The 22,514-nt window shown below is 28.2% G+C and overlaps 1 protein-coding gene across 1 annotated transcript in view; it reads left to right on the top strand.

Annotated features, from left to right (window-relative positions):
• Window positions 1–22,514, top strand: part of LOC111630276 — a 122,386-nt gene that overhangs the window by 94,122 nt on the left and 5,750 nt on the right. Inside the window, exons 8-13 of the mRNA XM_023374357.1 lie at window positions 672–768; window positions 843–985; window positions 1,467–1,542; window positions 7,015–7,136; window positions 11,813–11,977; window positions 21,040–21,252. Of these exons, the coding sequence (XP_023230125.1) occupies window positions 672–768; window positions 843–985; window positions 1,467–1,542; window positions 7,015–7,136; window positions 11,813–11,977; window positions 21,040–21,252 (816 nt within the window). The remainder of the gene's footprint in view (window positions 1–671; window positions 769–842; window positions 986–1,466; window positions 1,543–7,014; window positions 7,137–11,812; window positions 11,978–21,039; window positions 21,253–22,514) is intronic.

The following is a 22,514-nucleotide window of genomic DNA, read 5'->3' on the forward strand; positions in this document are numbered from 1 at the left end:
AAGTCAAGTAACTGATATTTCAATATTTCTTTTTGTTACACTATTGAAAACGGTACAATAAAATAGCTTAACAATGTTACAAATTAAAATATAATATAAAATTAAAAAAACAAACAAAATTATATAAAATATTTTTTTGTTTTGACAAAAGTAAATTATATTATAGATTTTAAATTATTGAAAAATATAATTTTACTGCCATTCTATATTTATTTGTCATTTGTAAAGAAATATTTCTCTAGAATTATGATGCTATTTTGTCATATAATTCGTTTCCATTTATTCAAACTTTGTTTTCATTTTTTGCAATCCAGTTCTTCATTGTCATTATTATAATTATATTAAATTCAACCATTTTAAGAAGAAAATTTAGAAAATTTAATTTTTGTTATATAGTAATAAATTTACTACTACTATTTCTCAATCATTATAAAAAAAATAATTTATATTAAAGAAATTACATTTTTAGTTATGTTTTCTAATAAGAGTCAACATTATTTTATATTAGTTGTAAGACTGTTAATAAACAATTTAAAAAATTTTAAAGTTACATTATATTGAGTTGGGTTTTATATTAAATGTTGTCTATTGTATTTTGATATAGATGAAATAATTTAAATAATAATTCAATTCCTGAAAAATAATTGTATATATTATATTTTTAGACAAAAATTTCAAGATTATTACATTATCTTAGTGTTAAAGATACAAAAAATACTATCACAAAGAATTGTGGCTTAGAGGAAGAAGATATTGCTGATACAGGAGGTTGGTTTGAAGAAATTGAAATTTTCTAAATAATAGAATCAGTAAATTTATTGATTTATTTATTAATTATATAGTTGTAGGTGAATCAAAAGTTCAACCACGTTTAAAACGAGCTAAATTATGTCAAGATTTTCTTAATTCTATAAGCCTTATTGGAGGATTATATAATAAAGTTGAAGATGAAGTTGTGGATGAAGTCAAGATAGAAAGAGAAATTGTAAATATTCTTTGTTTTATGAACTTTAAGATATATATTTTGCTTTATATTTAATTTTATTACTTTTATTAATATAAATGCATTTAGATTACTATCTTAAAAATATTTAATTTAACAAATATTAGTACTATTCTTAAAATGCTAAATTTGAATTCAGTGTTTTAAAAATTTTGTTTAAATGAAAAACAATTTTATCCTTTGTGAATTTGTTATATCATAGTAATATTTGTTTTTTATATGTTCTAACTTATAATATTTTTATTATTTGTTTTTTGTAATTTTAAAGGGATTAGTCATTAGTCAGTGAGGTAATTGATCACAAAATTTGTTTTATTTAAACATATGCATAAATCTAATACATTAATTTTTATCTGTAATATTTATTTAATATTAAAAAAGAATATATTACTATATATATTATTTAGGATTTCATAGTAATATATTCTTTTTTTAATATTAAATAAATATTTATTTTAATAAGCGTGCAGATCAACAAACTGCAAATATGGATCAAAATCAATATTTAGAATATTCTGAAGCAAGAAGAGCATCTTTTGGTAAGTCAATAATTATGTTTATTTTTTTGAGTTTTATTGTAATTGTGATCTTAAAATATTTATTTTTAAATAAATTGTTAATATATTTGGAGCTATTGAATTTAATCCTAATTGTTAAATAAATATACAGAATAATGTAAATTTATTTACCAACATTTTAATCATAAATATGGAAATATAAAAGAATGTGATAAGTTATTCTTCCACAAAAATTAGCTTGAACACAAAGTAATTTATTATTTTAATGATAAATGTAATATTATTGTATTGTTACCATTTCTCTTGAATAATATGACTAGAGATTGCATGATGTAAAAGAGAAAAAAATATTAAAAATCTACACAAATAGCAAAATTCAAATATTAGTCTACATTTTGAATTAAATTAAATTAAACACAACTGTGATATAATAGTATAAAATATATAAAAGAGGATTTGTCTTAATAAAATACAGTGGGTGATTGGTTAACAAACAAATCAGATGACGAACACTTTTGTGAAAGATTTTTATGTTTGGACAAATAACACATGTTTGGTTAATGAATTACCTCACAGAACAAACACCAGAAGAAGCGATTTGAAATAATGAATATTGATTGGTCATCCCTTGTTTTCAGGCAACAATTCAAAACTTTTCGGAGTACAGGAGGCATCGACATCGACGCTCAACCTGGTATGCACTGATTGGATAGTATTCCTCTGAACATTGAAATTCCCCCTTGTAATTCCAGCCTTTTATTTTTCTGACAGGAACAATTCTTTTATAGTATTGGCGAGACTATTGGGTAGGCACTCGTTAAGTTTTGTGTCTGTTTTTATTTTTGAAAGGTGAGAGTATAATAGCAAAAGTAGAGAATGAGCAGATGTCTGATGTTGCTGAGCAGTATGGTTTGAATAGGTGTACAGTAGGCCGCAGTTCAATCTTATCTAAGATACTTATTATCAAGAAGACTGAAGCAGCTAAAGGAGTAACAAAAATCACATCTGAGAAATAAACATTGAAGAGCTCATAATGGAACCTGAAACTGATCTGATGACAGAAGAATGCCAAGGACTCTTGAATGAAGAACATCAAGAAACTTGGTAAGATATGTTTTCTTCTGAAAAAGAGGATTAAGGCTGACATATGCTATTAAACATCTTTTAAAGAACTGGGAAGACTACAGACAGATGTCAGAACAACAGTCTTAGAATGGCATCCAAACCAGGTTGAGGTTACTAGGCTTGGGGATCTCTACAATTACAATGTTATTAATTACTTCTGAAAAATCCTGAAGAAGAGAGAAAAGCAATTGACATTAGACAGATTCTTTAACCCCCACAAATGGAAAAAAAATGACTAATAAAAATGTAAGACTGTGAATATATGTATTTTTATTATTACATATAAATAAACGTAGTAAGAAAGTATATATTTTTTATTTTTTGGAATCTCCAGAACTAATTAATCAAATTCCCATAAAAATCTAAATAAATTGATAATCAGTTAACAAACGATTTGGACAGTGAACAAAATTTTGGAATGGATTATGTTCGTTAAATGATTACCCACTGTATGTTTTTATTCCTTTATAAAAATAACTTAATAAAGAAAAAACAATATTGCACTCTTTGACAAAAAAGTTATGCAGTAAGGAGGAGGCATTAGAATTGAATGAAACTTTCTTAGTGCAAATGCAATGACAATGATAAGTGGTCACAATGTCATAGCCAAGGGATGATTTCCTGTGGAACAACAGTGCAATTTGAAGAAACCTTTGTAAAGTACTATCTTATTTTTCCAACGATTATCGACATGACTGTGTGCCAGAAATAGCCGTTCCCTAACAGGTACTTTACGCGGATTCGCGTTAGTGTGCCAGGCCTGGACTTTTAGCATGCACCAAAATTAAATAATGACCAAGTTTGTCAATAATAAATCAAATATTTAATTAATTTCTAGTAATAAACTATTTACAAAATTTAGTAAAAATCAAATAACAATTTATTCAATGAAACTCAATAAGAATCAACCCGACAAAACTCAAATCAAATCAGTTTCTAACTTAAATCTATTCCCCTCTGGAATTCGACAAAATTCAAAGACTTAACTTATATACAATAATTCTTATGAATTAAAGATCCTAATCGTCACCTCAATATACTAGGAACCTATTTCCTCAACTCTCAAGACTTTCTCTATTCGTCGATCCACAAATCGAATAACTTCAAAATCACCTTGGAACTATTTGATCCTATCGGACACCTCTCTCGTTCACTGCTACGAAGCTCACCAAGCTCGTTGCTAACTGGAGTTCACCTCTCCTGTCTTCACTTGACGTTTGGTTTTTATACTGTGAGGTGACGTCACAATTCTGACTGCGATCACTCCCCTCATTTACATACTTATTCGCTAACAATAAATTTTCTGTTTGTTTGGCAGCCTATTTTCCGACATTACTCGCTAACCTTTTACATTATCCTTTTTGACAATTTTGGGGATGTTTTTTATTCTTTAAGGTTTAGCGAGTCCCTAAGTTGTGCTTGTGGGGTCTCCCCCCTTTTCTCGGTGCGGACCTATTTTTTCCGCTCGGGAGCGCAAGTGTGCATGAGTTTTTTCTACGGCGCTTTTCTCTCGGTGAGTTGGTTTCTCTTCTATTTTTAAGTTTCTAAGGTGAATGGTGAGGAAACCTTCGTCCTAACAAAACATAAGCCCCAAACAAAATATAATAAAAAGCAAAAATAAAAGTAAATAAAAATAATGCTCGGACTTGGTTCCTTACACCTTTAGTATCTTATAGGACTTCCTCTTGCTTGGAACATGTCATGATACAATAGGGCATGGAAGCGTACAGGTATTCTATGCTATCTTGTGACAGACTTCTCCACAGATATTGCAACTGATGCTCTGAATTCCTTATATGCATTTGCATATTCATATGCATTCTTCATATGAAACTGACAGCCCATCATGTCCCACAAATGATTGATAGATAACAAATCTGGAGACTGGACATACCAAGTCTGTGTGTCAATGTCACAGTGACATTTCTGGGAAACTGTAGCTATGTGCAGTTGAGCATTATCTTGCTGGAAAATGGCCCCAAAAGGTAATGATGTAGGATTTTTTAAATGTGTCTCATATCACTATTAAATTATGATTGATTATCATAGAAGATGGCATCATAAACCAGAAAGCCAGCAGTGGAGCAGAGTGCTACTTAGCCATAAAGGTGAAATTGAAGCATTCTAACATGATGGTTCTTCATTTCTAAACAGATTTGGAATTTATTGCTAAAGATGAAACATGTCATTCCGTAGCAGTTTATGTTTCTCTATCACAACCAATAATATAGGAAGAGGTGATTCTGTAAGAAGGCTTCCATTTATCTCTAGATGATGGACAAAGACATCATTGCAGCAGTTTGTGTCTGTCCCATCTGACCTAAACAGCTCTTCTGATGATTATTTTTGACTACATTGCACAGGCATGCATGGGATTCAAATACCTCCAACCAACAAGTCAATTCTGAAACAGTGAGTCTCTGTAAGCCCTATTTAATCTCTTCGTAGACTGCATTTCATAACAAAGATCCACTACTCAAAAATCTTATAAACTGCAGCCATATTTATTAGTAATTTCAAACATTTTTGTTCATCTTTAATGACCTTTATCAAGAACAAACAAAATCAAATGCAGGCTGATTTGTATTAACGATAAATGCGTGGATCTTCTCTGTAAGCCTATTTAAAGGACATTGGGATAGCAATTTTAAGATACTATAGTGACATTACCTTCATGTCATTGAGAGCTTGTATGGAGCTTGAGGGTAAGATCCAGGAGCAGATCCCTTCTTTGTCTTAGTGAACCTGTTTTGTTAAATTTTTTTTCTGTTTTGAACATTTGAAATATGTAGAATATTCCTTTATTAATGAAAAGCAGTTTTAAAGAATTTATATTTTTGTTAGTAAAATTAACATTAATTCACTACTTTGGATACTGCACTTGTATTAAATAACCACACCATGAAAGAAACCTTAAAATGCAATGATATTTTAAATTTTTGAATGTTTTTAGTTGTTATTTTATAGGCTTTCTTTGGGATAAAATGGTGATTGAATGACAGTTTTTATTCAAAATGCATGGAACATAAGCATATTTCTGATGAATCTAATTCAAATATTACAGTTTGAGAACAAAAATTCAAAACAAGAGAATGCTGGACTTTAAATAATATGCTAATGAAAAATGTGCAAATGACTAAAGTACCAAAAAACATGTAAATGAATATGAACAACTAAAAATAGTTTTAATAGTTTACAAGTCATGACTTGTAAACTATTAAAACTATTTTTGGTTGATTTTTTTTGTATGAAGGTTGCTTAAGTGGTAGCTTTCTTTATTGTGAGAAAACAGTTTCCTGATGATGGATGTAGTTTCGTATCCAAAATGCTTTGTAATGAAAGATATTTATAGGAGTTGATTAAGTGGTCTTGGTTTTTTTAAAGATAGATATAACAAAAGAGACATGACAAAATTGTTGATAGTCTCTAGTTGGTTTTATTAGCCAAAAATAAGAATCTGTATTGACTATTTAAAAAACTGCTGGATGTAAAATAACTGCCATATGACAGTTATTTAATTAGTAGATGGTCTTAAATGGCAGTCTCAGGAATTCCTGCTAAACACAGGTTCTGCTGTTTTATCTTGTTTCAGATAGCATGTACTATTTCAGAGTTTTTAAACTCAATATTACTCAATTTCTATACATTAAAGAACAAAAATTTTTAATAAATGAGTGACAAACCATAAAAAATAACTTTAAACAATATAAAAAATATATAAATAAACAACAAAATAGGAATTTAATTTGAAAATTAAAAATATCCAGTGTACTTGTGCTTAATAGTTTTGAAATAGTAAACATTTCTAGAATAAAACAAATGTTTATTGTTTACAAATATTAAAAGTGGTAATGGTAATTGTATTAAAAGGCAATGAAAATTCTTTTATATAAGCTATTAACTAGACATGCTGTAAAATAATTTCTATGGTCCAGCTCAGTGTTTTTCAACCTGTGGGTCGCGACCCCCAGAGGGGTCGCAAAGTATTACGCGGGGGATCGCGGGTAAAAGAAAAAGAGAAGTTGTTGTAGGTCCTACACTACAATAAAAAAACCTACAATTCCAGTGAGAATGCTGTGCCTGTTTATTTTACAGTACAATTAGTTTTTCGATGGATATTTAGGTCTCAACAGAAATAAAATTAAATATGTAGTTTTTAAAATCACTGATATAGTTTTAATATGGCTTTGGGGGGCGTCCAGAATTTTTTAACTTGTAAAGGGGTCTCGTATTCAAGAAGGTTGAAAAACACTGGTCCAGCTTATGAATAATATATAATTATTGTTTATAGTATTATTGATATATTCAATTACTTACTTTAAAAATGCAATAAATTTCAGTTAAAAGATTATTATTTTTATATTATAGCTAGAAAGTACCGATCCACAAAATTCAGAGATTGGCTTCTGAAGGATAACTTGACAGAAATCAAGCCAAATCCAATAGCAATTGAAATTTTTCATTATTTAGCATATGAAACTGTTGCACAAGTAAGTATTAAAATTAATATTCTTGATTAATTTATACCTATTTACAGAAGATATTGATTCTTTTTACTTTCCTGGCTGTTATATATAACAGAAGAAAAGTATGGTAATTGATCAAAAAATGACTCCACCAAGATTTTTACATTTTTGGACTTAAGACACCTTAAAACATAGAGAAATGCAAAAAAATTGGGGGTAATCTCTCCCTCTCTCTCTCCGTGTGTGTGTGTTGTGTGTTGTGTTTAGCATGATTTTGTTCAACCTCTTTGAAGCTTAATAACTCTTGTGCTTTTTGTTGAAAATTTCTGAAATTTTGCAGGGAGGTGTATTAGGTGGATTGATGTTATTACATTTTGGTGTTTAAATTAAAGGTTGAGGGGATGGGGAGATAAAGGGGAACATGTGTATCTCTAGTAGGGTTGGACTTGATGATTTTACTCCTTATTAGCATTTACAGTTTTTTATAAAGCCCATTTGTACCCTCAAAATTAAGGTTTTACAATTTTTTAATAGTTAAAAATATAAAAAGTTTTAAAAAATAAAATATTATTACAGATGTTGCCACCAAATGCTGCTGGGAAAGTTAAGCAACTCATTGCTGAATTTTTTATAATTGAAGCATACAATTCCATAATGATGTAAATACCACTTTTCTCAAAATATGTTTTATTGAAGAATTGAATTCTAAATGCAATGTTTTCTGCTGCAAAATGTATTTGACAATATTGGCACTGTAAGTGGCTGTATTTTAAACTTAAATTTGTGAAGCCCTAATGTTTAAAGCACTAAAGTGCCAGTCACATGACTTTTGTGCTTAAAATGTTACAGCTTATATTTACATCATTTTGATATTCCAGAAAATTTGTAACCTAGTGAGTTTTTTTACCTCTCTTGAAAATTTTTTTTGGCATTTACAACATTATGGCATTGCATGCTTCACTTATATGATTTGCAAATATTTTAATGTACAATTATGGATTCACTATAATACACAATCATTAGAATAATAATAATAAATGTAGCACAATACATAAACAACAAAGACATTTTTAAGCAATTGTGGACACAGAAGACGATGTGCAGTTCTTATGAACATAGATTTGTCAATGTAGTCTTCACTTTGTCAAACTGCTTGTAGGCTTGGAAGTGTTTATAATGGTTAGGCAATATGAGATCATAAATACAGAATTTACAGATAATCCGTGTTAAAAGATGTGACATTTATAGATGACACACGTGTTAGAAAATGTCTTGTTCTGTTCAAAATAATATATCACCTCAAGATGCAAGCTTTTAAAATATAGATTATTACATATATGTAACCAAATAGATATAAAGTGAAAGAAATGTGTACACAAACACAAATTATTATGAAATGAATAATTCAGACAACTGCTAATTTGAGGAAATCAAATACTTTTTTAATTGTTGAAATTTTTTGACTTGATATAACTTATCATCAGCACACCAAACATTATATAACAGAACATGAATTAGAACATTTTTTGCAGTGTTGAAATAATGAAAAAAATTAAATCTTAAAAATGAAGAAAATGAAAAGTTACTTTAGTTTTTAAAATCTTGCTAGATGTAGTGAGAAATTTGCTAAATTGGCTACATTTGGGATACACTGACCATTGTCTAATCCAGCACACCTATTATAATCATGTCTCCAATGGCATCTCTATTATATTAGTAGTATGGTATTAGTTGTCACTGAGTGTTGTTGTTGTAAACTTGTACTGTTGTCATCACATGCTATCATTGTGTTGTGTGCTTTTTTTTTTTTTGTATATAAACAAAGTAATCCAAGTAAAAAACAACGAACCTATCATTTTAACAAAGATTTGGGAAGAAGACTACTTTGTTATCAAAAGTAAAGAGAAATGTATTTGCTTAATATGCAACAGTGTTGCATATTAAGCAGTTGTCAGTGGGAAAAAAACACAATATTGAATGTCATTACAAAACCAATCACAATTCTTTTGAGGTTAGTTATCCATCTAATTCCGAGTTAAGAAAAATAAAATTTCATCAACTAAAATCAGGATTATCCACCCTGCAAGCAGTTTTTACCAGCTGTGTAAATAAAAATAAAAATGCCACTTTTGCTTCCTTTAAAATTTCTCATTTGTTGGTAAAATGAAGAAAATCAGTTTTAGAAAGTGAACCAATTAAAGAAGCATTTCTCATTGGAGCTGATTCATTATTTGAAGGATTTTCTAATAAGCAAGAAATTAGTTCAGCAATATTTTATTTTATTTATTTTTAAGAATATAAAGATTATATCAAAGATGAATAAACAATAAATAAAATAAAATATCTTTTTTGTAATATAGAATGTTAAAAATAATTGTGCATAAACAATTGGTTTTGATTCAAAAATGGTCTAATTCCAATTCATGTTCTATATCATAATGTTCAGTGTTCTGATGATGACTCTTATCAAGTTTAAATCATTTCAGTAATTAAAAATGTATTAGGTTTCTTCAATTTAGCAATTTAGTCTGAGTCATTCATTTCATAGATATGGTGCCAAGATTTTTGGAGTACAGTAACAAATTATTACTCATTTCCATACTACACTATAAATAAATATTGCAGAATGAATATACAGGGTTCAATGGAAAGTCTGTCTGTGTTTAACTACTATAACTATAACTAGAGAAAAACAGAAACAACCTAGAAGTTTTTTCTTCTTTCCATACTATAAATGTAATAAGCCATGATTAAAAAAAAAGGCCCAAGTAGGCAAAGAATACTTTAATACTCTTTCATTTTGTAATTGGACATTTTTTGCCTATCTCTGTTAGTTTCAAGTTAATTTTCTTTAGTTCCATATTTTGCCACTATGGTGATAAAATCATGTGCAATGACTGCACATGGTCATTTTCCTATAGGTGCCAATTACTTCTGTGGCACTATGACAGGTGCTTTAAACCTGTCATAGTGCCACAGAATCACTTATGATTCACTTAGATTTTACAAATACATGTGCTGGGCTGTGAACAGCTCATGTATTTGTAAAATCTAAGTGACTCGTACAACATGGAATTTATATAACACGGAATTATCAACAATGTTATAGGGGGGATCTACTGTAATACCATACTACTAATACAATAGAGATGCTGTTGGAGACATGATTATAATAGGTGTGCTGGATTGTCAGTGTAGTCCAAATGTAGCTAATTTAGCAAATTTCTCACTACATCTAGCAAGATTTTAAAAACTAAAGTAACTTTTCATTTTCTTCGTTTTTAAGATTTAAATTTTTTTCATTATTTCAACTCTTTGCCGCTTTGCAGGTTGGGAACCCCTGATGTAGGCCTATCTGTCAAAAACCAACGTACAAAATATTTAAGCTGAAAAAACTATTAATATATAGATTTCATCTAAAAAGTAAAGCATCTGTGCAAAATGGATTGTGTTTATATTGTCTATAGTTTTCTTTTTCTGCATCATGTTGTATGCTCCACACAAAATTTAGATACATTAGATCTAAATACCAATATTTATATCATATTAGAGAAAGCAGCAATACAAATTCATTTAATTAGGAATTTTAAATACAAGTACAAAAATTAATAAAACAAACAAACATTGTTTCTAGTAACTGTGCCCTGATTTGGAACAATAGTCAGCACTAGTTTCAGTGAAATATCATTTTACACTTCTACCATAATTATAATAATTATCCTTCTACATATAATTTACAAATTGTAATATATAAATAAATCTGATATGTTGATTTAAACAAGTTTAATGTATAATTCTTAATTTTAAAGAATTAATGACAGCTGATTACAATATAGTATTTGTTCTTTTTGCCATTAGTTCTATTTCTATGATTTGATGTAGCTAGACTTTACAGTGAGTCTACTTTGAATAGATGTTAAAAAGTGTAAAGTTTTAAAGAAAAGGTAAACTTAAATGAGTTTATTAACGTTGAAATTAAGTACTTACTTTTCTAAAGTATTCTGAATTGCAAGTGTAAATTGTGCAATGAAAAGATATTTAATATAAACACATTTTTTTTTGAAAAGATATTTTTAAATTTAGACATCAATATTTGACACAATAATCATATAATAATTGATGATATAAGTTAGTTGCTTATTCAAGGATGATTAAAACAGAGGCATTTTTATTTCATTGAATGTTACAGTAATAATACTGAAGATTGAATAAATTTAATAAATTTCATCAAAAAATGGTATAAATAATAAAAATAACTGTTTTGTAGTGTTGAAACATAAATTTTAATTTCATTGCAACTAGTTTTACATTTTTTTTGTTATGTTATTTCTTTAAAGAAAAATGCAGATGACAGATTTCTAATTAAGAATATGCATATATTATATCAAATTGCAAGTGCTTTGTTTAAACAGATAACACAATTCAATTTTATTATTTTTCATAAATTTATATTTGAGAAAGTATTTTATTCAAAAATGATAATTTGCATACAGGTTCTTTCCCAAATGTAATTTTAAGAGAAATCGTAAATTTTGTGTACAAGTTTCAGAAATTTATGACATTCATTATGAGATTTATTTTAAATAGTTTTAATTTGTTGAAGATAAATTTATTAGTATAATTTTAAACATTATTACTTAACTGTAAAATTTATAATAATTCATCCAAAGATTGATTTTAAATTATTATTTGAAAAACAGATTGTTGATTTAGCCTTGTTGGTGAAACAAGATGCTCAAGGGAGTTCGTGTGATCCATTTACTAGATTAATTCCTCCTGTTGTATATAATCCAGAATATCCTAATATTCAGATAGCTCAAAATCTGAAACAATGTCAAATTCTAAGACCTGATTCTCCATCACAGGTAAGATACTTGTTTATACAGTATTTAATTAAATGGCATTAAGATTTTTTATGCCTTCTTTAACTGTCATAAAAACTTAAAAAAATATGACTTTAAATTTTTAAACAAATTTTTAATATGCTATCATCACAAATCATAATCTTCCATTGTAAAAAAGTCAATTAAATTTCAAAATTTAAGCAATTTAAAATAGTGAGGTTATGACCAATGTTTTCAACATGAAACTCGGATGTTCAGCACCACCTTCCTGTGAGCCTAGAAGTTTGACAATGGCATTTGGAACGTTAGTGGAATCATGCTTGATGTTCCAAATGCCTTTGTCAAACTTCTAGGCATACAGGAAGGTGGTGCTGAATGTCCAACGTTCACGTTTTTGTGTTGAAAACTTTGGCTGCAACCGCACTAATATAAAACTTTTAAATTTCAATAAAATTTAGTAATTTTGGATGATTAAACAGACTAAAGTATCTTAATTAATTTTTAGAAAAGTCCAAGAAATTAATTAAAATTTTTTACCCCTTATTTACCCCCTATATTCTGCATAAATTGTTTAATCTCATGAAGTAGTAAAATCTAAATGGCTTGGTTCTAGTAATCGTAGTCAATTATACAGGATTGATCTTAAAGATAGTTAACCAATTAGCTTCAAAATTAATCATACAACAAGATTATATGAAAATGTAATATAATTTTAAAATTGAATGAATAAGTAGTTTTCCTTTACTATAAAAATTTACAGATTTTAAAAGAAAAAATTTTGTTCTAGAAATGTCTTATTTTAATCAGACTTGAGTCCAGATCTCTTACAATAGACCAACAACTCTCAAATCTATTATTTCATTTTCAGATTTTATAAAATAAGTTAATTATCTTTCCAATTTCTCTAATAATAACAACTACAGTATGATTTTGTTTTATGTGGGGATTGTGTGTCAGCAGACACTGCATAAAATGAAATTTGTATAAATTTTAGATCCAACTTAAGCAGTCCCTAGACACTAATGCAAATTTATAAGTAACAGACAAACATGTGTTTTATGCTACCTTTCCATTGTGGTTTTGATTTTATTACATAATTTCAAAACAAAATGTTTAGTTTTACACAGCTGGCATGTTGTACACCAAATTTTCACTGCTTTTGTTGTATCTGCATTAGAATTACAGTAGACACGTGGTAATCTGGCCCCTCTCTAATCTGGAACCCCCTATAATCTGACATGCCTATATCCAGCTCGGTATGCAATGGGCTGAAGAGAATGGTGCACTGTACAACAAATTTTTACTTCTGAGGAGAATAAGAGACAAGGCCTTACTCTCGCATTTAGCCAATGTAAAACAAAATAAAATTGATAAATATTTGCATGCACCATAAATTTATTTGTTTATCCATTTTAAAATTAAGATTATACATAGTATGTACCTTGGAAATACTTACATATGTTGTATGTAATTAATTGACATCAATATGTTTAGTTATTATTTTTGCAAGTGCTATAGAGTTAATGACATTAATTTTACAATAAACCCTATGCTATCTATTGTGTTGTTTAATTCACTAAGTTCCGTATTGTATATTATGTAGTACATATAGATTTGATCTTACCATTTTTATAAGTATGTAATTTGTCAGATTACAAGGTACTCCTTTTCAAAAAAAGTTTTGGACTATAAGGGGTTGATGGCAGTACTCTATAGTCCAACAAATTTGATTGTCCAACACCACCTTGCAAAATGTTTGTCTGATTACCGCAGGTCTACTGTATTATATCATTAGTTTTGCTCCACAATAAATTTCATACCAAAAATTGTCAGAATTACCTCTGCATACAAGGGTTAACATAACCATTTTGCATCTATGAAAACAGAAATTTATTTCTATCAATCCTGCATAAAAGAAGACCCTATTGTACATATAATCTTAAGATTTGTTTAAAATTATCATTTAATATCATAATTTTTAAAATAAAATTAAATACTATTAACAGCCTTAATTTGAAGTGAGTAATTAAATTGAATTTAAGCAACACTTTTGTAAGTAATGGGTGGCCATAAATACAAGTTTTCCTCATACAACACTGTACTTCTACAACAGAATTTTGCTCTAACATCATTTTGGAAATCCTCTATGCAAAATTTCACAATTTTTAAGTATAAACCTTGTTGTTCAATATTTTTTTATTCAAGAAAAGCATGTGTGTTGCCTCAAATTTGCCCACAGATTTCATTGAAATTTTCAAATTATTTTGTGCTTTTTGTCAGGTTTACTTTAATGAAAACTGATAGGACAAGGAAGAAAAAAATTGCACTAGCTTGCCTCTCAACCAGGTGTCATTGTTGTTGCTTTCAGACTTTAGCCCTGAAGACTGTCACTGTGTTTTCTTTTAGATTATTATATCATTTATTATTATTATTATATACAGATTATTATATTTCTTATAGATTATTATATATAGATTTCTTATAGATTAATCTTAGTATTTAGTAAAGTTTATTTAAACATTTTTAGGTAAGAGTTACTAATTTTTTTTAACCGTAAGTAAGTAATCATTTGTAAAAATGACAAATGAAATACTTAGTACTCGAACAATTCAGTATTCAAATACAAAATCTGGAAAAAATCACTTAATCCTCAACTGAACAAACACGACCCTCTAGAACAAATTTTCAATTAACAACATACAGCGGTTGATTGGTTAACGAAAACTTTCATGAAAGATTTTTATGATCAGACAACGAATGCATGTTTGGATAACAAATACTTTACTGAACAAACATAAAAAGAAGTGACGGAAAATAACAAATACCAATTAATTTTCCCTTGTCTTCAGGTAACAATTCAAATCCTTTTGGAGCATGGGAGACATCAGCTCAACCTGATACCGATCGGATAGTATTAATATTTCTCCAAAGTTTGAAACTCTCCCTTGTAATTCCAGCTTTTAGTTTACCTTTCTGACAAATAATTTTTTATAGTCTTCGTGAGACTGTCCGACGAGCACTTGTTAAGTTTTGCATTGGGGTTTATTTATGAAAGGTGAAAGTTTAACTGTCCCATCGGATATTTGTTAATGTTTTAATACCAAATTTCGAATTTCATCCGGGCCTTGCATTTAAATAATTTTTTATGGGCTAGTTGATTTCTGTTCTCTGAATTTTTGTAAGTGCTTTTCTGAACTTTTTATTTAAAAAAGAAACTGATAATATTATGGAGCCTAAAAAGAGGAGTGTCAAGAACTGTACTCACCGTAAACCAAGTAAGAGATAATAGCCAAAGTAAAAAGTGGGCACAAGATGTCTGATGTTGCTAGGCAGTATGGCTTGAACAGGTCTACAGTAGGCACAATCTTAGCTATAAAATATATATCAAGAAGTCTCAAGCTGCTAATGAAGTAATGAAAATTACATCTGAGAAATAAAAAGCATTTTAGAGCTCATAATGGAACCTGAAACTGATCTGATGACAGAAGAACTCCAGGGATGTCAGAACAGCAATCATCCAAGTGGCAACCAAACCAGAATAAAGTTAATGGGGTTGGGGATCTCTACAAATACAATACTATTAATTACTTTTAAAAAATCCTGAAGAAAAGAGAGAAGCAATAGACATTGAACAGATTCTTTAACCTCCACAATAAGAAAAAAACATGACTAATAAAAATGCAAAACAAAAATACATATATGTGTATTTTTACTATTACATATAAATAAACATAGTAAAAAAGTATATATTTTTTATTTTTTGGAGTCTCTGGAACAAATTAATCAAATTCACATAAAAACCTAAGATAAATCGACAATTGGTTAACGAACAATTCAGATAATGAACAAAGTCTTGGAATGGATTATGTTCATTAACCGATCACCACTGTATTGAGATTATTTCATCATCCATATAAAGTTTTTATGATAAAAATAAAAGATATAAAAATGTTGCTGATACTTCTGATCAAGATCAACAAAAAAGCTGAGATGATGATACTTTGTAAAAAGAAAATGCCCTGGTTTAACTAAAATTAATATTAATGCATAAAAATTACACAAGCTGAAAGTTCAAATGCCTACCTTTTATTGTAGGATTTGGCACTTTCATGATAAAACATTGATAAAATTTTTCGCAATATCTACTGTCTGTCTTAAGGCTACAAGACAGTAGATATTGTGAAAAATTTTATCAATCTTTTATTGTAAAAATGCTGAATCCTACAATAAAAGGTTGGCATTTGATCATTTTTAACTTGTGTTATTTTTTAATATTCTATGCTTGCTTTTTTTTTTTTTTGTCTTAAGGCTACAAGACAGTAGATATTGTGAAAAATTTTATCAATCTTTTATTGTAAAAATGCTAAATCCTAAAATAAAAGGTTGGCATTTGATCATTTTTAACTTTGTGTAAATGTTTTAAAAAATCTATTATTGCTGTTTTAATGAAGATTTAGTTATATCTTCAAGCAAATTTGCTGTTACTTTTGTGTTGGATTCTGAAAAGGATAAAAAAAGAATAGACTTGAAAAAGNAATTCCATAATGATGTAAATACCACTTTTCTCAAAATATGTTTTATTGAAGAATTGAATTCTAAATGCAATGTTTTCTGCTGCAAAATGTATTTGACAATATTGGCACTGTAAGTGGCTGTATTTTAAACTTAAATTTGTGAAGCCCTAATGTTTAAAGCACTAAAGTGCCAGTCACATGACTTTTGTGCTTAAAATGTTACAGCTTATATTTACATCATTTTGATATTCCAGAAAATTTGTAACCTAGTGAGTTTTTTTACCTCTCTTGAAAATTTTTTTTGGCATTTACAACATTATGGCATTGCATGCTTCACTTATTTGATTTGCAAATATTTTAATGTACAATTATGGATTCACTATAATACACAATCATTAGAATAATAATAATAAATGTAGCACAATACATAAACAACAAAGACATTTTTAAGCAATTGTGGACACAGAAGATGATGTGCAGTTCTTATGAACATAGATTTGTCAATGTAGTCTTCACTTTGTCAAACTGCTTGTAGGCTTGGAAGTGTTTATAATGGTTAGGCAATATGAGATCATAAATACAGAATTTACAGATAATCCATGTTAAAAGATGTGACATTTATAGATGACACACGTGTTACAAAATGTCTTGTTCTGTTCAAAATAATATATCACCTCAAGATGCAAGCTTTTAAAATATAGATTATTACATATATGTAACCAAATAGATATAAAGTGAAAGAAATGTGTACACAAACACAAATTATTATGAAATGAATAATTCAGACAACTGCTAATTTGAGGAAATCAAATACTTTTTTAATTGTTGAAATTTTTTGACTTGATATAACTTATCATCAGCACACCAAACATTATATAACAGAACATGAATTAGAACATTTTTTGCAGTGTTGAAATAATGAAAAAAATTAAATCTTAAAAATGAAGAAAATGAAAAGTTACTTTAGTTTTTAAAATCTTGCTAGATGTAGTGAGAAATTTGCTAAATTGGCTACATTTGGGATACACTGACCATTGTCTAATCCAGCACACCTATTATAATCATGTCTCCAATGGCATCTCTATTATATTAGTAGTATGGTATTAGTTGTCACTGAGTGTTGTTGTTGTAAACTTGTACTGTTGTCATCACATGCTATCATTGTGTTGTGTGCTTTTTTTTTTTTTTTTGTATATAAACAAAGTAATCCAAGTAAAAAACAACGAACCTATCATTTTAACAAAGATTTGGGAAGAAGACTACTTTGTTATCAAAAGTAAAGAGAAATGTATTTGCTTAATATGCAACAGTGTTGCATATTAAGCAGTTGTCAGTGGGAAAAAAACACAATATTGAATGTCATTACAAAACCAATCACAATTCTTTTGAGGTTAGTTATCCGTCTAATTCCGAGTTAAGAAAAATAAAATTTCATCAACTAAAATCAGGATTATCCACCCTGCAAGCAGTTTTTACCAGCTGTGTAAATAAAAATAAAAATGCCACTTTTGCTTTCTTTAAAATTTCTCATTTGTTGGTAAAATGAAGAAAATCAGTTTTAGAAAGTGAACCAATTAAAGAAGCATTTCTCATTGGAGCTGATTCATTATTTGAAGGATTTTCTAATAAGCAAGAAATTAGTTCAGCAATATTTTATTTTATTTATTTTTAAGAATATAAAGATTATATCAAAGATGAATAAACAATAAATAAAATAAAATATCTTTTTTGTAATATAGAATGTTAAAAATAATTGTGCATAAACAATTGGTTTTGATTCAAAAATGGTCTAATTCCAATTCATGTTCTATATCATAATGTTCAGTGTTCTGATGATGACTCTTATCAAGTTTAAATCATTTCAGTAATTAAAAATGCATTAGGTTTCTTCAATTTAGCAATTTAGTCTGAGTCATTCATTTCATAGATATGGTGCCAAGATTTTTGGAGTACAGTAACAAATTATTACTCATTTCCATACTACACTATAAATAAATATTGCAGAATGAATATACAGGGTTCAATGGAAAGTCTGTCTGTGTTTAACTACTATAACTATAACTAGAGAAAAACAGAAACAACCTAGAAGTTTTTTCTTCTTTCCATACTATAAATGTAATAAGCCATGATTAAAAAAAAGGCCCAAGTAGGCAAAGAATACTTTAATACTCTTTCATTTTGTAATTGGACATTTTTTGCCTATCTCTGTTAGTTTCAAGTTAATTTTCTTTAGTTCCATATTTTGCCACTATGGTGATAAAATCACGTGCAATGACTGCACATGGTCATTTTCCTATAGGTGCCAATTACTTCTGTGGCACTATGACAGGTGCTTTAAACCTGTCATAGTGCCACAGAATCACTTATGATTCACTTAGATTTTACAAATACATGTGCTGGGCTGTGAACAGCTCATGTATTTGTAAAATCTAAGTGACTCGTACAACATGGAATTTATATAACACGGAATTATCAACAGTGTTATAGGGGGGATCTACTGTAATACCATACTACTAATACAATAGAGATGCTGTTGGAGACATGATTATAATAGGTGTGCTGGATTGTCAGTGTAGTCCAAATGTAGCTAATTTAGCAAATTTCTCACTACATCTAGCAAGATTTTAAAAACTAAAGTAACTTTTCATTTTCTTCGTTTTTAAGATTTAAATTTTTTTCATTATTTCAACTCTTTGCCGCTTTGCAGGTTGGGAACCCCTGATGTAGGCCTATCTGTCAAAAACCAACGTACAAAATATTTAAGCTGAAAAAACTATTAATATATAGATTTCATCTAAAAAGTAAAGCATCTGTGCAAAATGGATTGTGTTTATATTGTCTATAGTTTTCTTTTTCTGCATCATGTTGTATGCTCCACACAAAATTTAGATACATTAGATCTAAATACCAATATTTATATCATATTAGAGAAAGCAGCAATACAAATTCATTTAATTAGGAATTTTAAATACAAGTACAAAAATTAATAAAACAAACAAACATTGTTTCTAGTAACTGTGCCCTGATTTGGAACAATAGTCAGCACTAGTTTCAGTGAAATATCATTTTACACTTCTACCATAATTATAATAATTATCCTTCTACATATAATTTACAAATTGTAATATATAAATAAATCTGATATGTTGATTTAAACAAGTTTAATGTATAATTCTTAATTTTAAAGAATTAATGACAGCTGATTACAATATAGTATTTGTTCTTTTTGCCATTAGTTCTATTTCTATGATTTGATGTAGCTAGACTTTACAGTGAGTCTACTTTGAATAGATGTTAAAAAGTGTAAAGTTTTAAAGAAAAGGTAAACTTAAATGAGTTTATTAACGTTGAAATTAAGTACTTACTTTTCTAAAGTATTCTGAATTGCAAGTGTAAATTGTGCAATGAAAAGATATTTAATATAAACACATTTTTTTTTGAAAAGATATTTTTAAATTTAGACATCAATATTTGACACAATAATCATATAATAATTGATGATATAAGTTAGTTGCTTATTCAAGGATGATTAAAACAGAGGCATTTTTATTTCATTGAATGTTACAGTAATAATACTGAAGATTGAATAAATTTAATAAATTTCATCAAAAAATGGTATAAATAATAAAAATAACTTTTAATAAAATAAAATAAAAGACAAAACTGTCCAAAAAGGATCACCATATTACTTGTGTTCCAAGACTAAAACATTTTCGGTGACTGACCTTCCTTTTTAGGCTACTTGTCGCCATAAAGTTCACAAAAAGTCCTTTTTAAAAACACAAAAATCCAATTAAAATTTTTTATATAAAATTTCTGAAAAAGGAACTGGTGACATGCAGTTGTCTTGCTTCCATCATACCTTCTCTTGGGGTTTTTTTTTCTTCTTTTATCTACTAAAGAGTAGCGCTGGAAAATGTAGATTTTTAGAGAAGTTGCCCCCTGGTGACGATATATGTAAAAATTTTTTTCTGTAAAAGTTCGTCCGATGGAGAATTAGTAGCCTAAAAAGGAGCCTAAAAAGTAGCCTAAAAAGGAAGGTCAGTCGCCGAAAATGTTTTAGTCTTGGAACACAAGTAATAAATGGTGATCCTTTTTGGACAGTTTTGTCTTTTATTTTATTTTATTAAAAGTAATTCTCCATCGGACGAACTTTTACAGAAATAAAAATAACTGTTTTGTAGTGTTGAAACATAAATTTTAATTTCATTGCAACTAGTTTTACATTTTTTTTGTTATGTTATTTCTTTAAAGAAAAATGCAGATGACAGATTTCTAATTAAGAATATGCATATATTATATCAAATTGCAAGTGCTTTGTTTAAACAGATAACACAATTCAATTTTATTATTTTTCATAAATTTATATTTGAGAAAGTATTTTATTCAAAAATGATAATTTGCATACAGGTTCTTTCCCAAATGTAATTTTAAGAGAAATCGTAAATTTTGTGTACAAGTTTCAGAAATTTATGACATTCATTATGAGATTTATTTTAAATAGTTTTAATTTGTTGAAGATAAATTTATTAGTATAATTTTAAACATTATTACTTAACTGTAAAATTTATAATAATTCATCCAAAGATTGATTTTAAATTATTATTTGAAAAACAGATTGTTGATTTAGCCTTGTTGGTGAAACAAGATGCTCAAGGGAGTTCGTGTGATCCATTTACTAGATTAATTCCTCCTGTTGTATATAATCCAGAATATCCTAATATTCAGATAGCTCAAAATCTGAAACAATGTCAAATTCTAAGACCTGATTCTCCATCACAGGTAAGATACTTGTTTATACAGTATTTAATTAAATGGCATTAAGATTTTTTATGCCTTCTTTAACTGTCATAAAAACTTAAAAAAATATGACTTTAAATTTTTAAACAAATTTTTAATATGCTATCATCACAAATCATAATCTTCCATTGTAAAAAAGTCAATTAAATTTCAAAATTTAAGCAATTTAAAATAGTGAGGTTATGACCAATGTTTTCAACATGAAAACATGTACTCGGATGTTCAGCACCACCTTCCTGTGAGCCTAGAAGTTTGACAATGGCATTTGGAACGTTAGTGGAATCATGCTTGATGTTCCAAATGCCTTTGTCAAACTTCTAGGCATACAGGAAGGTGGTGCTGAATGTCCAACGTTCACGTTTTTGTGTTGAAAACTTTGGCTGCAACCGCACTAATATAAAACTTTTAAATTTCAATAAAATTTAGTAATTTTGGATGATTAAACAGACTAAAGTATCTTAATTAATTTTTAGAAAAGTCCAAGAAATTAATTAAAATTTTTTACCCCTTATTTACCCCCTATATTCTGCATAAATTGTTTAATCTCATGAAGTAGTAAAATCTAAATGGCTTGGTTCTAGTAATCGTAGTCAATTATACAGGATTGATCTTAAAGATAGTTAACCAATTAGCTTCAAAATTAATCATACAACAAGATTATATGAAAATGTAATATAATTTTAAAATTGAATGAATAAGTAGTTTTCCTTTACTATAAAAATTTACAGATTTTAAAAGAAAAAATTTTGTTCTAGAAATGTCTTATTTTAATCAGACTTGAGTCCAGATCTCTTACAATAGACCAACGACTCTCAAATCTATTATTTCATTTTCAGATTTTATAAAATAAGTTAATTATCTTTCCAATTTCTCTAATAATAACAACTACAGTATGATTTTGTTTTATGTGGGGATTGTGTGTCAGCAGACACTGCATAAAATGAAATATGTATAAATTTTAGATCCAACTTAAGCAGTCCCTAGACACTAATGCAAATTTATAAGTAACAGACAAACATGTGTTTTATGCTACCTTTCCATTGTGGTTTTGATTTTATTACATAATTTCAAAACAAAATGTTTAGTTTTACACAGCTGGCATGTTGTACACCAAATTTTCACTGCTTTTGTTGTATCTGCATTAGAATTACAGTAGACATGTGGTAATCTGGCCCCTCTCTAATCTGGAACCCCCTATAATCTAACATGCCTATATCCAGCTCGGTATGCAATGGGCTGAAGAG

Source organism: Centruroides sculpturatus, unplaced genomic scaffold, assembly GCF_000671375.1.
Source record: "Centruroides sculpturatus isolate CEXI.00-Female unplaced genomic scaffold, Cexi_2.0 scaffold558, whole genome shotgun sequence".
In the NCBI taxonomy this organism is placed as follows: domain Eukaryota; kingdom Metazoa; phylum Arthropoda; class Arachnida; order Scorpiones; family Buthidae; genus Centruroides; species Centruroides sculpturatus.